General features: G+C 42.6%; 1 protein-coding gene across 5 annotated transcripts in view; it reads right to left on the bottom strand.

Moving 5' to 3' along the window:
• cabin1 (calcineurin binding protein 1) overlaps positions 1-12,602 on the bottom strand; it is a 38,989-nt gene that overhangs the window by 4,851 nt on the left and 21,536 nt on the right. For 4 of the 5 annotated variants that reach the window (XM_084945353.1, XM_084945355.1, XM_084945356.1 and 1 more), the window contains 5 exons: positions 7,676-7,839; positions 7,493-7,589; positions 6,697-7,383; positions 3,997-4,071; positions 94-355 (listed from right to left, as the gene is read on the bottom strand). In XM_084945353.1, the coding sequence (XP_084801479.1) occupies positions 94-355; positions 3,997-4,071; positions 6,697-7,383; positions 7,493-7,589; positions 7,676-7,839 (1,285 nt within the window). The remainder of the gene's footprint in view (positions 1-93; positions 356-3,996; positions 4,072-6,696; positions 7,384-7,492; positions 7,590-7,675; positions 7,840-12,602) is intronic. The other variant, XM_084945354.1, reaches the window with a different exon arrangement.

The following is a 12,602-nucleotide window of genomic DNA, read 5'->3' as shown; positions in this document are numbered from 1 at the left end:
CAGCAGAATTTAATGGAAAAACTGCATCGATTTTTGTCTGCAGAATCAGAGGACGTCGCAACATTTGATGTGTGTGGGAGGAGGCCGCTGTACCTGTCTGTGGCAGGAAGGCCATGGCTGCAGCAGAGTGGCTGGCTCCTCTCCTGTGCTGTGGCTGATCGTGGAAGCCTGAGGTCTGAGGTCTGGGCAGCTTGCTCAGGGGCTCGTACACCACCTTGGCTTGGCTGTCCTGGGTGGACAGCGGGTGGCAGGTGGAGTGGCTGACCAGGACGGGCGTCGGTAGGGAGGCGGGGAAGAAGAGGTCTCGTTGCTCCTTTGTGTACTTAGGTGTGGTCGGGGCATCGCTCGAAGCCTGCTGAAGACAGAAAAAACAAAAAAAAAGACAAAGCAGCGTTCATGAGGAGGTGTGACTGACCTTGGCTAACCACCCCCTGCACCGGCAGACTTCTGAGTACTGTACATCCTCTCCCCTTGAGACAGATCTGCTGCGAGACTCAGAGAAGCAGAGTCGATATTTCTGCACTTTTCAAACACACATCAGCCGTGCTAGTTTTGCCTCTTTCACACAACAAGTAATGAATCCTTTACAGAGTTTCGATGCCGCTCCTCGGGGTTTCACGGGCTCGCAGCACTTGCCCGCTGGACTGTGTGTTGGGTTATGGTGAGCTCAGATCTGAGCCACTTTGGTGGATGTCCTTTTGAGGACCACTTATAAACACAAGAGCTGCACAAACAACCTATGACAACAGCCGCCCTGCTCCCACAGCCGCTGTCATGGCAACACAGAGGAGCACAGTTAAAAGGAATGAATACACCTTCTCCTCTAGTTTTTATATCTAAATGGATAAAAAGTTGGATGAAAAACAGCTTTTCTAAGCACATGACACACAAGATGCTCGGTCTATTGTGCAAACCGAGCCAAAATGTGAGACATTCAGGAATGAATTCATTTCATATTGACTAGAAGGCTACACCGACATGTACAGCATTAATTATGCAGGGATGGAAAAGAGGCAAATATGACTTCATACTTGCAAAAGAATCTGTGAAAGCTAAACTGCATCTGCTACAGCTCTGTTAAGACATCGAGGGTCATAGTGTATATTCTGTCATGACAAGTGGCCTTTGACAGATGTAGCTCAAGAAAATTTGGCAATAACAGAGCTCTCGTCCCAGTTCTCCCTGGGTGTCTGCAGGGAGATGAAGTCAAATTGTGCTCGACTTCACAGCTGCGTGCAGTGAAGCTTCCCATGGGATTCACACAGCAGAGAACAGGCAAAATTAAACAAGCAGAGTAGCCTTCCCAAAGCTTGGAGAGCAAAAGATCCTCCAGCCCAATGCAGAGCAGCACAGTAGCTTCAAGCAAGCAAGCAAGCAGTAGCTCCGTAGCCAGCTTTGATGATTCATATCTCATGAATTAAACATCCCCAATAGAGACACCAACAAGTCAGCTGGACTGTGCGCTTAGAAAAACATTAGATTGCAGCACGTAGCATGAAGCCAGTATTCAGGGTTGAGCATTCCCGTGTGGTCGAGGTCCAACAATGAACCGAAAGACTGTTCTCTGTCATCACAGATCGGGCTGTCGATCAGATTAGAGCCGCGGCAGATCTTTCCAACACAGCGGAAACAAACTTTTTCCATTAAACTGCCCTCCAAAAATGAAGCAATACTGGCATTTCACTGTGAAGCAAACAAAACATATTTACTGAAGTAAACCCATAATATTCCAGCTCAAATACAGGAGTGTTTTTAATAAAATACCTCCACCAATTCAGTGTTATCCTTATTTAACTTATCCTGGGCTTTTGTATAGCCCCTCAGTTCACATTCACCAGTTGACAGCAAATTGTATGGACTCCTCCAGTGAAAACAAGACAGAGGACAACACAGCTGATTTTCCAGCTCAGCACTCAAAGGACTCGCTCCCTCCCCCTCTATTTGTGGGGGCTTGAAGGAAATGTGTGAATCTGCAAGCGACAGGGAAAAAAAAAAAAAAATTCCTCAAGCTACGATCTACATTACCCACCACATACAAATGTAAGCAAATGCAAACCACGACAGGTGATGGTGCCACAATAATTACACATTAACAGCAGTTAGATAAGACTACAGAATGAGCTTTGATGTAGAAAAGCAACCTCCGTTTTTCACATCCTGGGCATGCAAGGACACTCACCAGTGTATACAGGCCACCTATCAGAGTAATTCACTGATTTTCCTGGCTCACAATGGGCCTTTGGGCAGATGACTATGCACATAGTAAAGGCAATACGTCTGTATTAGCTTATATGGGGAAAAAAACTGAGAAGGTGGTTAAAAAAATAAATTACAATGCTGGTGATTTTCCTTTGGCTCTGGCAGTCAGGCGGCATGACTGTGTCTTGTTAAGAATCCATGTATGAGCTGTTAAGTATTAGTCATCCAATATAAATGATCATGATGAAATAAAGTGGTCAAATTTAAATTCTTTTTGAGTGTGGATGCATCTGGGTTTAGGCTTCTGCAACTGTAATAATGGCATTATTTAGACATCATTTCAATTTTCTCACATTTAAATTATTCTAAACTGAAATAACATAAGTCAGCATACAGTCCCCGAAGTGAGCTAAAGGCTCTTTACCGCGTTTTTTCTACTCCTGGCTCTGTGTGATGTCAGTGAAATTGAATTTCTGTGGCATGCTGTTTATGAAGTGCAGCAAATCAGAAATAAAAATGTCTTAAAAGGACATTGGTCTTAAAGGGAGAGGATCCCTAGTTAAAGACAGATGGTGAACTGAGGTGGTTGCACAAAGGCCCAGTATAAGTTAAATAAGGAATTCACTTCTTTATGCACATTATAATTAGCCTCTTTAAGGTAAAAAGAAGATAAACAAAATAATGTGAAATTAAATACATGTAGATAAAAACAAAAATATAATTTACTGCTACTAATTAACAACTGTAGTTTTTACACATGGCGTCTTCCAGCTCTCTGCAATCATCTATGAGTCAAGTGTCGCGTGGAAAGTAGACAAACAAATAAAAAGACCAAGATGAACAAAAGGAATCATGCAGAAAATAAGATGGTGCGATTGCTGAACTGGTGAAAAAAAAACAGATTTATTTTGCTTACAACTGTGGTACACATGAGCCTGAAGTTCAGGGAACATCACCGTGACAACAGGATGTGGGCAGAGAGACCCTTGATGACTGTGTGGGCAGGAGGAGGGATGAGAGGAAGGAGGGGGGGGGGGACGACACTGATCCAGAGTGAGGCAGAGCAAGTAATGATTCGATGAGGAATCCGTGTACTGGAGACAAAATTGAGATAACGTGCTTAGGCACTAGCTGATTGTCTGCAATTACACAGACACTAAGTATTTACTCATTTCTTTCACTTTATCTTAAAAAATGAAAGACATCATATGCATATTGCCTGTGCAAATAAACAACCTGAATATCAGTGCCACGCTGAAAATGATGACAAGTTTGGCAGCGACTGAGTGAGGCTGAAGGGACAACAGGGAGCATTCACACCACGCTTTGGGCTATATTTAGCACTGGCAGGCAGGAGCAGGTTAGACTTGAAGTCTGGGAATTACCAAGTTAGTCATCACTTTAGCACATTTTACTACAGATGCTGCACACTTAACCCCACACATAACACAGAACATATATTATAACAAGTGCTATTATGAGCTAAATCAGCAGACATGTAACACTAGAATTAAACTTCCTGGATTCGCCAGATGGGTGAGCTAGACGATTGTAGTTTATCAGACATTTCTGGTGTCCTGTTAATTTGTTTTGAAAGAAAACCTTAAAATTTGTGTTTTGCTATGCAACGCACATCCCAGGATCTTTCTTTTTTTTGCATCATCTTTAATAATGAAGGAATAGACCCATAGTTAAGCACGTGCTACAGGGAGCTACACCACAAGGATGAGGGAAAATGTGAAGGTGTGGGTGTAGCAGAAAGGTGGCAGATGAACATGCTGAGTTACAAAAGTTTACCTGTCTTTGGGCAGAAGTGGCCAACTGTATCTGACAGAACTTCACAGCCTGGTCCAGAGCCACATCCTCATCAACCTGAGACAGGAGAAAAGGCAGAATAAGGATTTTAGAGCAGAGGAACGCAGTGTATACAGATAATCAGATTCCACGATGTCAACTTGTTCACATACGTTTCCGTGCAGTATAAACACAGAAGCAATGATTATAGCACCACAAATTCATCAGATTTCTGAAGTGACCTGTCCTGAGAAACATACCATGTTAATTAATCCTCATACACCAACGCCAAACCGACAACAACTTAATCTGATTCTGAGCCAGCATGATTTTTTCTCTCCTCAGCTTTCGCATCTGATCATTAGCACAAGTAAAGAAAGGCGTAGTTCAGCTGGTGGATGTGTGGGAGTTGGCAAGCTTAGCTAGAGAACAACACAGCACACTCGAAGCTGGAGTAGGCAGCCAGGTTTTGGCATCTTCGGGGACACAAATTGGATAATAACCTTTCAGCATATTGTAACTCAAGTACTCTGAGAAAGATCTAGAATCTACCACTGATTGTTTTCAGGTTTTAGAAAATTAAACCCCGATTGGAGAATTTAGGCAATCACAGGTCTTTGTTGTCCAAATGTTTTCCAGTTTACAGGCATGTGTTAAAGGTCCTCTGTGACAGCGAGACATAGTTGTCTGTATGAGTTAAGCAGACAACTTCCACCCAGAGGAGTGGGCGTAAGGCCTGTGAGAGGACAAATATTTAGGGGGACTTTATTTTTCCTCTATCGAATTTTTGTCTGTGGCAGCTTTAACAGCTGCGTGAGCATGTTTACAGCGACGTTTGGCTGTCTGCAGCAATTCAGGGACCCCCAAAGGGAAGGAATTTACAGCATCCTCAATCGAGTTTTCAAACTGCTTATTGTAGAAAGAGACTGAGTCAAGCTTCAACATGTCACAGAGGACAGCCCTCTGCTTTCATCTCTAGCTCTCTGCAAACTCTTTACTTGTTGAACTTCCTCTCCACAAACACACAAGGATGCATGTGTGTGCATGCTTATTTGCCAGTTAGAACTTCTCAAAAATCCCTTATGTTTACCTTTTTTTAAAAAAAAAAAAAAAAAAAAAAAAGGTTAATCTTATTCCCCCCCCCCAAAAAAAAAAACAAAAAAAACAACAACCACAAAACAAAACAAAAAAGCCCAAAAAATATCTGACAGTTATGGAGGACCCACACCACTTTCTAGAGAACTGTAATGGCATCATTAACAGACAGTGTTTGCAAACAATTGAGAGCATTTGAACAAATTCTGAACCAACGCAATGTTCACATGATGATGCGCATTTGAGGATCTTTTTTGAGGTAATAATGAGCAACCAGTATTCTCTACTCGTCAAGCTGAAATACTTTGATGGCAGGAAATGCTCAATCTACATACACACTTAGTGGGTTTTTGTTTTAACACCTCAGCAGAGAGGTTAGAGACTGAAAAATGTCTTGAGTGTGATATGCAGCACTGCTGACATAAACAAAAATGAAAAAAAAAATCAAAAGGTACAGATTTAAAATATAACCATGTGCAGGTGTGTTTTGGGGGGAAAAAAGAAAAGAGAAAACAAAGCATTTGCAGTTTGTGTAAGTAGGTACACAACCACAAGATGGCTTTGGAAAATGTCCAGGCTTATTAATTGCGTGATTTGGTGACAGGAAACATGTTGCGTCTGGCTCTGGCTTTTAGGTACAGCTCTGAGAAAATTATTCTCTAAGCTGTTTCTTAAAGAGCACAGGAAAAAGAATCTTGCTGCAAAGCTAAGCGCCCAGAAAAACCAACCAAACGATGCAGACAGTAAACCACTCCATTCAATTTCTTATCTCATTCTTGCTGTATTTTCAAGTTTATATTTTTCCAATGGGAACCACATGGCTATTCTATTTTAACTATCTTAACATAATTCATTAAAAGAAGCCTTCTGTTTCTAGAAATATTCTACAAAGTTTCTATTTCTGTGTATGCACTTTGTCACGGCACACTTTGCATCAGTTGTGCTGGCAGTGTAAAAACAATCTTTCATTATCAATTATACTTTGATGGCAAAAACTAGCCGGGGCTGACATGAGAAAACAATCTGCTTTTCAGTGCAGAACCTGATATCAATATATATCAATGTGAAAAGTTAAGAGGCCAATCACAGGAATTCATAAAGTGAAATGTAGTGATAAATTTCACTGTATCTTTAAATCAGCAGTGACTGAGCCAAAGTGGTTTTTGCATGCTTTAGAGATGGATATATATAGCATGAGAGAGAGAGAGAGACAAGCGAAAGAGAGAAAATATGGCTATTCCTATTTAAAAATACCAAACTACATTTAGAGTCAGCAATCTATTTTAGAAATAACAGCAAAAGGACGGGAGACACAGAGGTTGAATTTGGGTTACTCAGAGTAAAAACAACCACACCTTGAGCTGCATTTGCTGCAGAGCTCGAAAACTCAAAGTGGGAAAGTCCCTGATTGTCAGTAGGAGTACTGTTACTAATTCAGTTAGAAAAGGGGTTTCCCGAGTCCAAATTATTTTAGGAGGATTCTCATTAAGAATGTATGACTTTGCAAAATATCATTAAAAAAAAATGCAGTGTGGTTATTGCAACAATAATGTTACCTATATATGCACAGTGAAGACATGTGGTGTGGCACATCTGCAAGAGGTTTACCTGTTTTATGAGCATATAAGTCTCTGACATTATCTTTTCAATGCGCCCCAGGTCGTAGGTCATGACTTTCTGGCCTTGTTGCCACACTCTGTAGGCATCAAGCAGGAGGGTTTTTCCAGACTCTACATCCTCTAGAAGTTTCCTCTTCCTGTTTGGCTTTCGTAGTAACCCCTGATCAGTCCCGCTCGCTGCCACGGTGATTTTGGGTGCTGAGGCTTGAAGCTGCTGCTGTCTGGAACTGATACTTAGCTCCTCCAGAGAGAGTTCTGGTGTCCGGCTGATGTCAGTGACTTTCTGCTGAGGCTCAGTGCCACTCACTGAGGTCTCAGCCTGTGTTTGGGTGCCCTGAGAATCTGTGGCATTAGAGGGTTTCCTCCAGTGGCAGATGTCCAGGTCCATGGGTTCTGCAGGCCCTGCTTTATGCCCCTCATTCCCAGGAGTCTCTGCCTTCCCAGGGTAGCCGTCCTGAACCTTACTCCCTTTATCTATTGACGGTAGTGGTGCTGGGGTGAGTTGCGCCTGGGAGGCTTCTCTTGGACCTGGATCAGTAGCACAGGCGCCCTCTGTGAGTCCAGGCTTCTTAGGCACGGTGTGTTTGCTGTCATCTGAACTGGGCTTGTTGGATGTGTCTGTTGTGGTCATCTCCCCCATGGAGGGCGCAGGCGCTTTCTGAAGCTGCTCAGACACCTGAAAAAGAACAGAACCTGTCAAAACATGAAGTGGGTGCATGCCAGATGTGTAAAACACTGAGTGGCTCTCGGCCGTGCATGTGTACAGTGGGCTGTAATAGTCTTACCCCAGTGAGACTGTTCAGATTGTCCTCCAGGACTTTTACAGTTAGGAAAAATGCTCTCTTGGCCAAAACCTGGCGATCAACATCCCGTAAATACTTCCTTCAGAAAGAAGGAATAGAGATGTCATGGAACGAATAAAAGACACATGACAGAATTAACATCATCACACAGAACGTGGTGCTTACTTTCCCTGGTCAGGGGTTCTCTGCAGCATGAAAGAGACTTTCAGCAGAGTATCGTGATCCTTGAGCTGAGACAGCACCTCCAGCAAGAGGACAATGGATCGGTTCATATGAGATGCAAAACTACCCGGGCGATCAATCTCATCTACTGGAATACGCCAGATGCCCTGGACAGGACAAGGAGAAAACAAAGGAAAATGCAGAGTTAGGTTTGACTATTTTACTCATCATTGTTGCTAGCAGTTGGAGTAGGAACAGTCAAAAGAGACAGTGCAGTTACCCAAGAGTATTTCAAACTTCCCAGTGAAGTCAAATGATCTCCAGCAGCTCAAACGAAAGTTACCGCTCAATATTCCAACAGTCCAATTTGTAAAATTCTGAAAGTTTGTGTTTTTATAAATGCTCTCTGCTGCTATTCTAAGTTCTCAGAGGCATGTGGAGGGCATGACACAACGGAAACAATTAACGGGGACACGTGGAAAAGCTGAAAGGAAAGAAGGTAGTGGGGAAAGCAAGAAAAAATTAATGTGACTGAAACACATGGCTTTCAAAGAAGAAAGCCCTAATGAGGGGATGGAAAGGCTGCAGGAGAGATCTAGCGGTCTAGCTTGCCATGTAGGAGATATTAAGAGAGAGGGGGGCTTTCTCTCTGGGTGCACATGATGGGCAGTCTCATTAGTGCTCAGTTCTGTCCAAGCAATGAAACAGACCAAACAGACTAGCTGCCAACAAACACAGTCCTCTTTTTTCCTCCCCCCCTTCTTTTTTGTTTTTTTAAATGGAGCAGTCCACCTTTTTAGTGAGCACATGTCCACTCAGCAGGTAAACTGAGGAGAGGATCTGCACTCTGAAGCTTCTGATGCGAGTGCAGATGGTGGCCTAGGCAGCACACAGGCTTCGGTCGCAAAGCACATGGCACATGGTACAGTTACAGACTCAGTGTGTGTGTGTGTGTGTGTGTGTGTGTGTGTGTGTGTGTGTGAGAGAGAGAGAGAGAAACAAATAAAGATGACCATATCAGGATGGAACAAAAACAAATGAGATGGCTCTATCAGCTGCTGGAGGCATGGGGAGCATGGCGCTCCTCCTAACAGACCGCTCCAGATTGTCAGATGACATTTTCAAATCCACCGGAGAGGAACAAAGCAGGAGAGATAAACCTATCAAAACAAAATCCATGCTTGAAGATGCACCTAGAGCCTTTTAACCTAGAAAATTAAATGAAATGCAAATGAATCCCAGAAAACCTGATACATGTTGTTTTTAAGCATTCCTAATTTCTGTTAGTATTTTTGTTGTACATAGGAATATTTTTGGACTGTTTTTTTAAGCAACTTTCGTGATGATAATTCAAAAAACAAACAAACAAAAAAAAACAGAGGTCAGGAAAGAAATCCCACGAACATTGCTCAAATGTCTGCACAAAGACAAGAAGATTTATTTATGATGTCATGTGACGCAATCAGGCCAGGCTTGGGAAGGTTTTTAACCTTTCAATGCACAGATTATGAAAAGCCTCCAACATTTCATGGAGAAGAGTTGTTCTTTACAGTAGCATCCAACCTCAGCAAATCTGTTTAGGGAAGCAGAGCCATGGGTTTACACAGATTATGAAGCAGCACAGCATCTAAAGCAGATTTGTAAGACTTTAACCGCAATAATTTTAAGCATCTTTTTTCCCCCTTTTTGCTGCAGAAAATATGAACACTGCTTGATATCTGGAGCTTAAGCCCAGACGTGGCCAGTAGATCATGTAAGAATCAGGCAAGGGGTAAGACGCACAGCAGACAAACTCATACTTTAGATGTGTTTTTCCAATTAAATAATAAGCTGGTTAAAAGGGAAAAGCAGAAAAAAGGCAAAAAAACAGCTATTGGACTTTACAGTTAAACTGAACTGGGGAATTCTTTGTTTGCAAGCCAAATAAAAAAAAACTGGCTGTCTTATCTGCTTCATCTTCTCATGTGTAAACATGCCATGGACAAGAAAAGGCACGAAAAAAAAAAGTAAAAAGGCAGGAAAGTTGCACAAATTAAGCGTTGCTGTGTCTTAAAGCAACCAACAGTCACTATCCCATGTTACATCAACTACAGTTTCACTATAACCAACTACAACTTTAGATTGTATGATTTCGAGGGGGGGGGGAATCCAAGATGGCTGGTCTCCTGCTAAAGCCATGAGCATTTGGCAGGTTGTTGGTGTAATTTTATATCTTCCTAAATTCTTCTCTGCATTAGTCCTGACATGCAGAAATCTGAAGAATCTAAAGAATAAAAGACTCCAGGAGTGTCCTTTACAGTTCTGTGCAATCTAACAGAAACATCACAGATTTAAAAACAGCTCTACTCCAAGGTACAGCTACTATAAATACAAATTTGCGCTCGATTTTGAAAAAAAAAAAAAGTCAGAAGGAACGAGAGGAGGCAACTCACCATCACCAAAGAAAGCTACTCCACGACGCCTGTGTTAGTATTCTTTTGGACAGTTTCCTGTTGGTGGTGGCAGTACCAGCAGCGCCTCCACCCTGAAAGAGGCTCACGCTCTCAGAGCCAGGGGTGGGCTGCATTTGGGTGCTAGGGCAGCACGAGCTGCAGAAGAGGAGAAGAGGGAAGCACAGCTGCACATGGCAGAACAGGAAAAGAGAAAGAGAATGGCAAGAGGAGAGACGGTGCCGGAGTCACGGCCTATAAGCTCAGTACGCCACTGACAGTAGAGCTGACTCGTTCTTCTCCTGATTTCAAACCCTGCCATCTCAAAACAAAAACACCCACGCACTCCATCTCCGCTTTCCCCCTGACCCCAGCCTGCTGGAGTTCTCCACCCCCCCTCCCCTTCTCTCACTCACTCTCTCTCTCACTCTACACAGCATACATCCAATCCTTGTAGGTCTACGCCAGCCAATTGGAGGCTGGTGGAGAAACTCCCGCCCATTAGTGCACACCCACACAATACACACAAACAGGGGAGTGCCAGAGAGAGAGAGAGTAATGAGGAAGCAGAGCAATAGAGTGAGGAGTTGAGTAGAGTGAAAAAGAGCCAGGGGGAGGGGTAGAGCGTGATCAGCCTGAAGACAGAGCAACAGGAAAAGAACAAGAGAACATAAACTGGCTGAAAAATGAATTCAGTGCTACCTCATCTGTGAAGTGTGATGCATCAAGAGGATGACAAACCAATAGTGAGAAAGGAAAGGCAAAACTAGCAGAAAAAAAAAAGTCCCTCAAGGTTTGTGTAAGTAAAGCCCTCCCCCCCCCCGCAATCAGCCACACAAAACAGTGTGAAGAACGGTGCTGCCTGAACAGATTGCGTTGCGTACACATATTTCCTCAGTCAGCCAGCAGCACAGCAACAGCAGCCCTCACCTTCTTGTTTTCCTCTCCTTTAACTCTGGTCGTCTCTCTCCAGCTGGCCACCAAAAACATACTAAGGAAACACACCTTGTTTTTCCCGCTTCCTGTTGTGAGTGTAAAAAGAAATGCTGAAAAATATCGAGCTCACTCAATTACAGAGCAGGAGAAGGCAATGAAAAACAGACTTGCAGCCAGAGTTAACCCTCCAACATGCAAATCCAAATATCAACTTGTACAAAATGAATTCATTGGGCCAACACGCCTCCTCTAAGAGAGGCAGAAAAAAAAAAAAAAAAAAACACAACAAGGTTCTCCTAAGTGAGGCTCCACCTACAGCACGCTGCACAGCTGAACACACAAATGTTTGAGTCATACATCAACTGACTCAACTGTGTTACCCTATAATATAACAAGACAGCAAAGCTCACCTATAAGCAAAGTTAGATTCAAGTGGTTGAATTAAACGTGAATGCTCACCCGACACACACGCACAAAAAAGGGTATCATTTCAAAACATGACAGAAGCGGAGTTACGTCTGTCTGAAATATAGCAACAAGGACGCCCATTTTCTCTGGAGCTACGTGAGTGGGTGGAAGAATATGCAAGTAAGATGAGTGCGTGTGTGTGGCGGGGGAAAGAAGGAGGTGGTAACTGTGCCTGAGTGAATACTCAGGGACTCCTCACGACTACTCAACAGTAGTCTTGTAGCTAAAGCCGCCTGCTGTTACAACAGCATTACAAGAAATATCATTACAACTCAGTTTTCTCACTCTGTAAACCACTGTGGAAATAATGGCTACAATAATCCCACTACATGCCTGTAATGACGACACTGAAACCAAACAGGGTGATTTGGAAATTCAAAAAAATCAGTATGTGATGTTGTTACATCACATTATCTGTATAGTTTAAAGGGCTGACATAAGATATACTGAATCCTTTTACTAATGTGTCTTTGGTGGCAGCCGAGTCTGAGTTTATAACATGCTCACTGGATTATAAACATGTGACATCACTTGGATCATAAATAACAAATTGCAGACTAAAGAGGAAACATTTCTGCTTTGTATGAAGTGTCACAATACACACATCAATAATGTAAAGCTAAATTATATATTGGTATCTGCTACCAAGTTTAATCATTATTCAACAAAAACATATAGTATGTTATACTCCTTGTTTGAATGAATCTTCCGAGCAATGCGTTTGGGCTAATAATATTTTCAAACCCAATAAAACTGACATGGGACTTAGCCAAAACAAAGTGTACGTGTTGCTCCCTTAAAACCAAACTGCATTTTACATCTATTCCCTGCATCTGAAAAGCCAAACATTTTAAAAATTAGTTTAATTTAATTTATACAGCGCCAGCAACACCAGTCGTCCCAAGGCTTTTTATATTGTAAAGTAAAGACTCTACAGTAATACAGAGAAAACCCCAACAATCAAACGACATTCTCTGAGCAAGCACTTGGCGACAGTGGGAAGGAAAAACTTCCTTTTAACAGGAAGAAACCTCCACTCCCTGAGCCTGGTTCTGCTGAGGAGAAGAGTAAAAGAGCCAGAGATGAATAATTAATGA

The sequence above is a fragment of the Perissodus microlepis genome, chromosome 12 (genome assembly GCF_051167445.1).
Source record: "Perissodus microlepis isolate ML-2025 ecotype Zambia chromosome 12, ASM5116744v1, whole genome shotgun sequence".
In the NCBI taxonomy this organism is placed as follows: domain Eukaryota; kingdom Metazoa; phylum Chordata; class Actinopteri; order Cichliformes; family Cichlidae; genus Perissodus; species Perissodus microlepis.
Note: the sequence above shows the minus strand (reverse complement) of the source record. Positions and strands in the feature narration are given on the sequence as shown.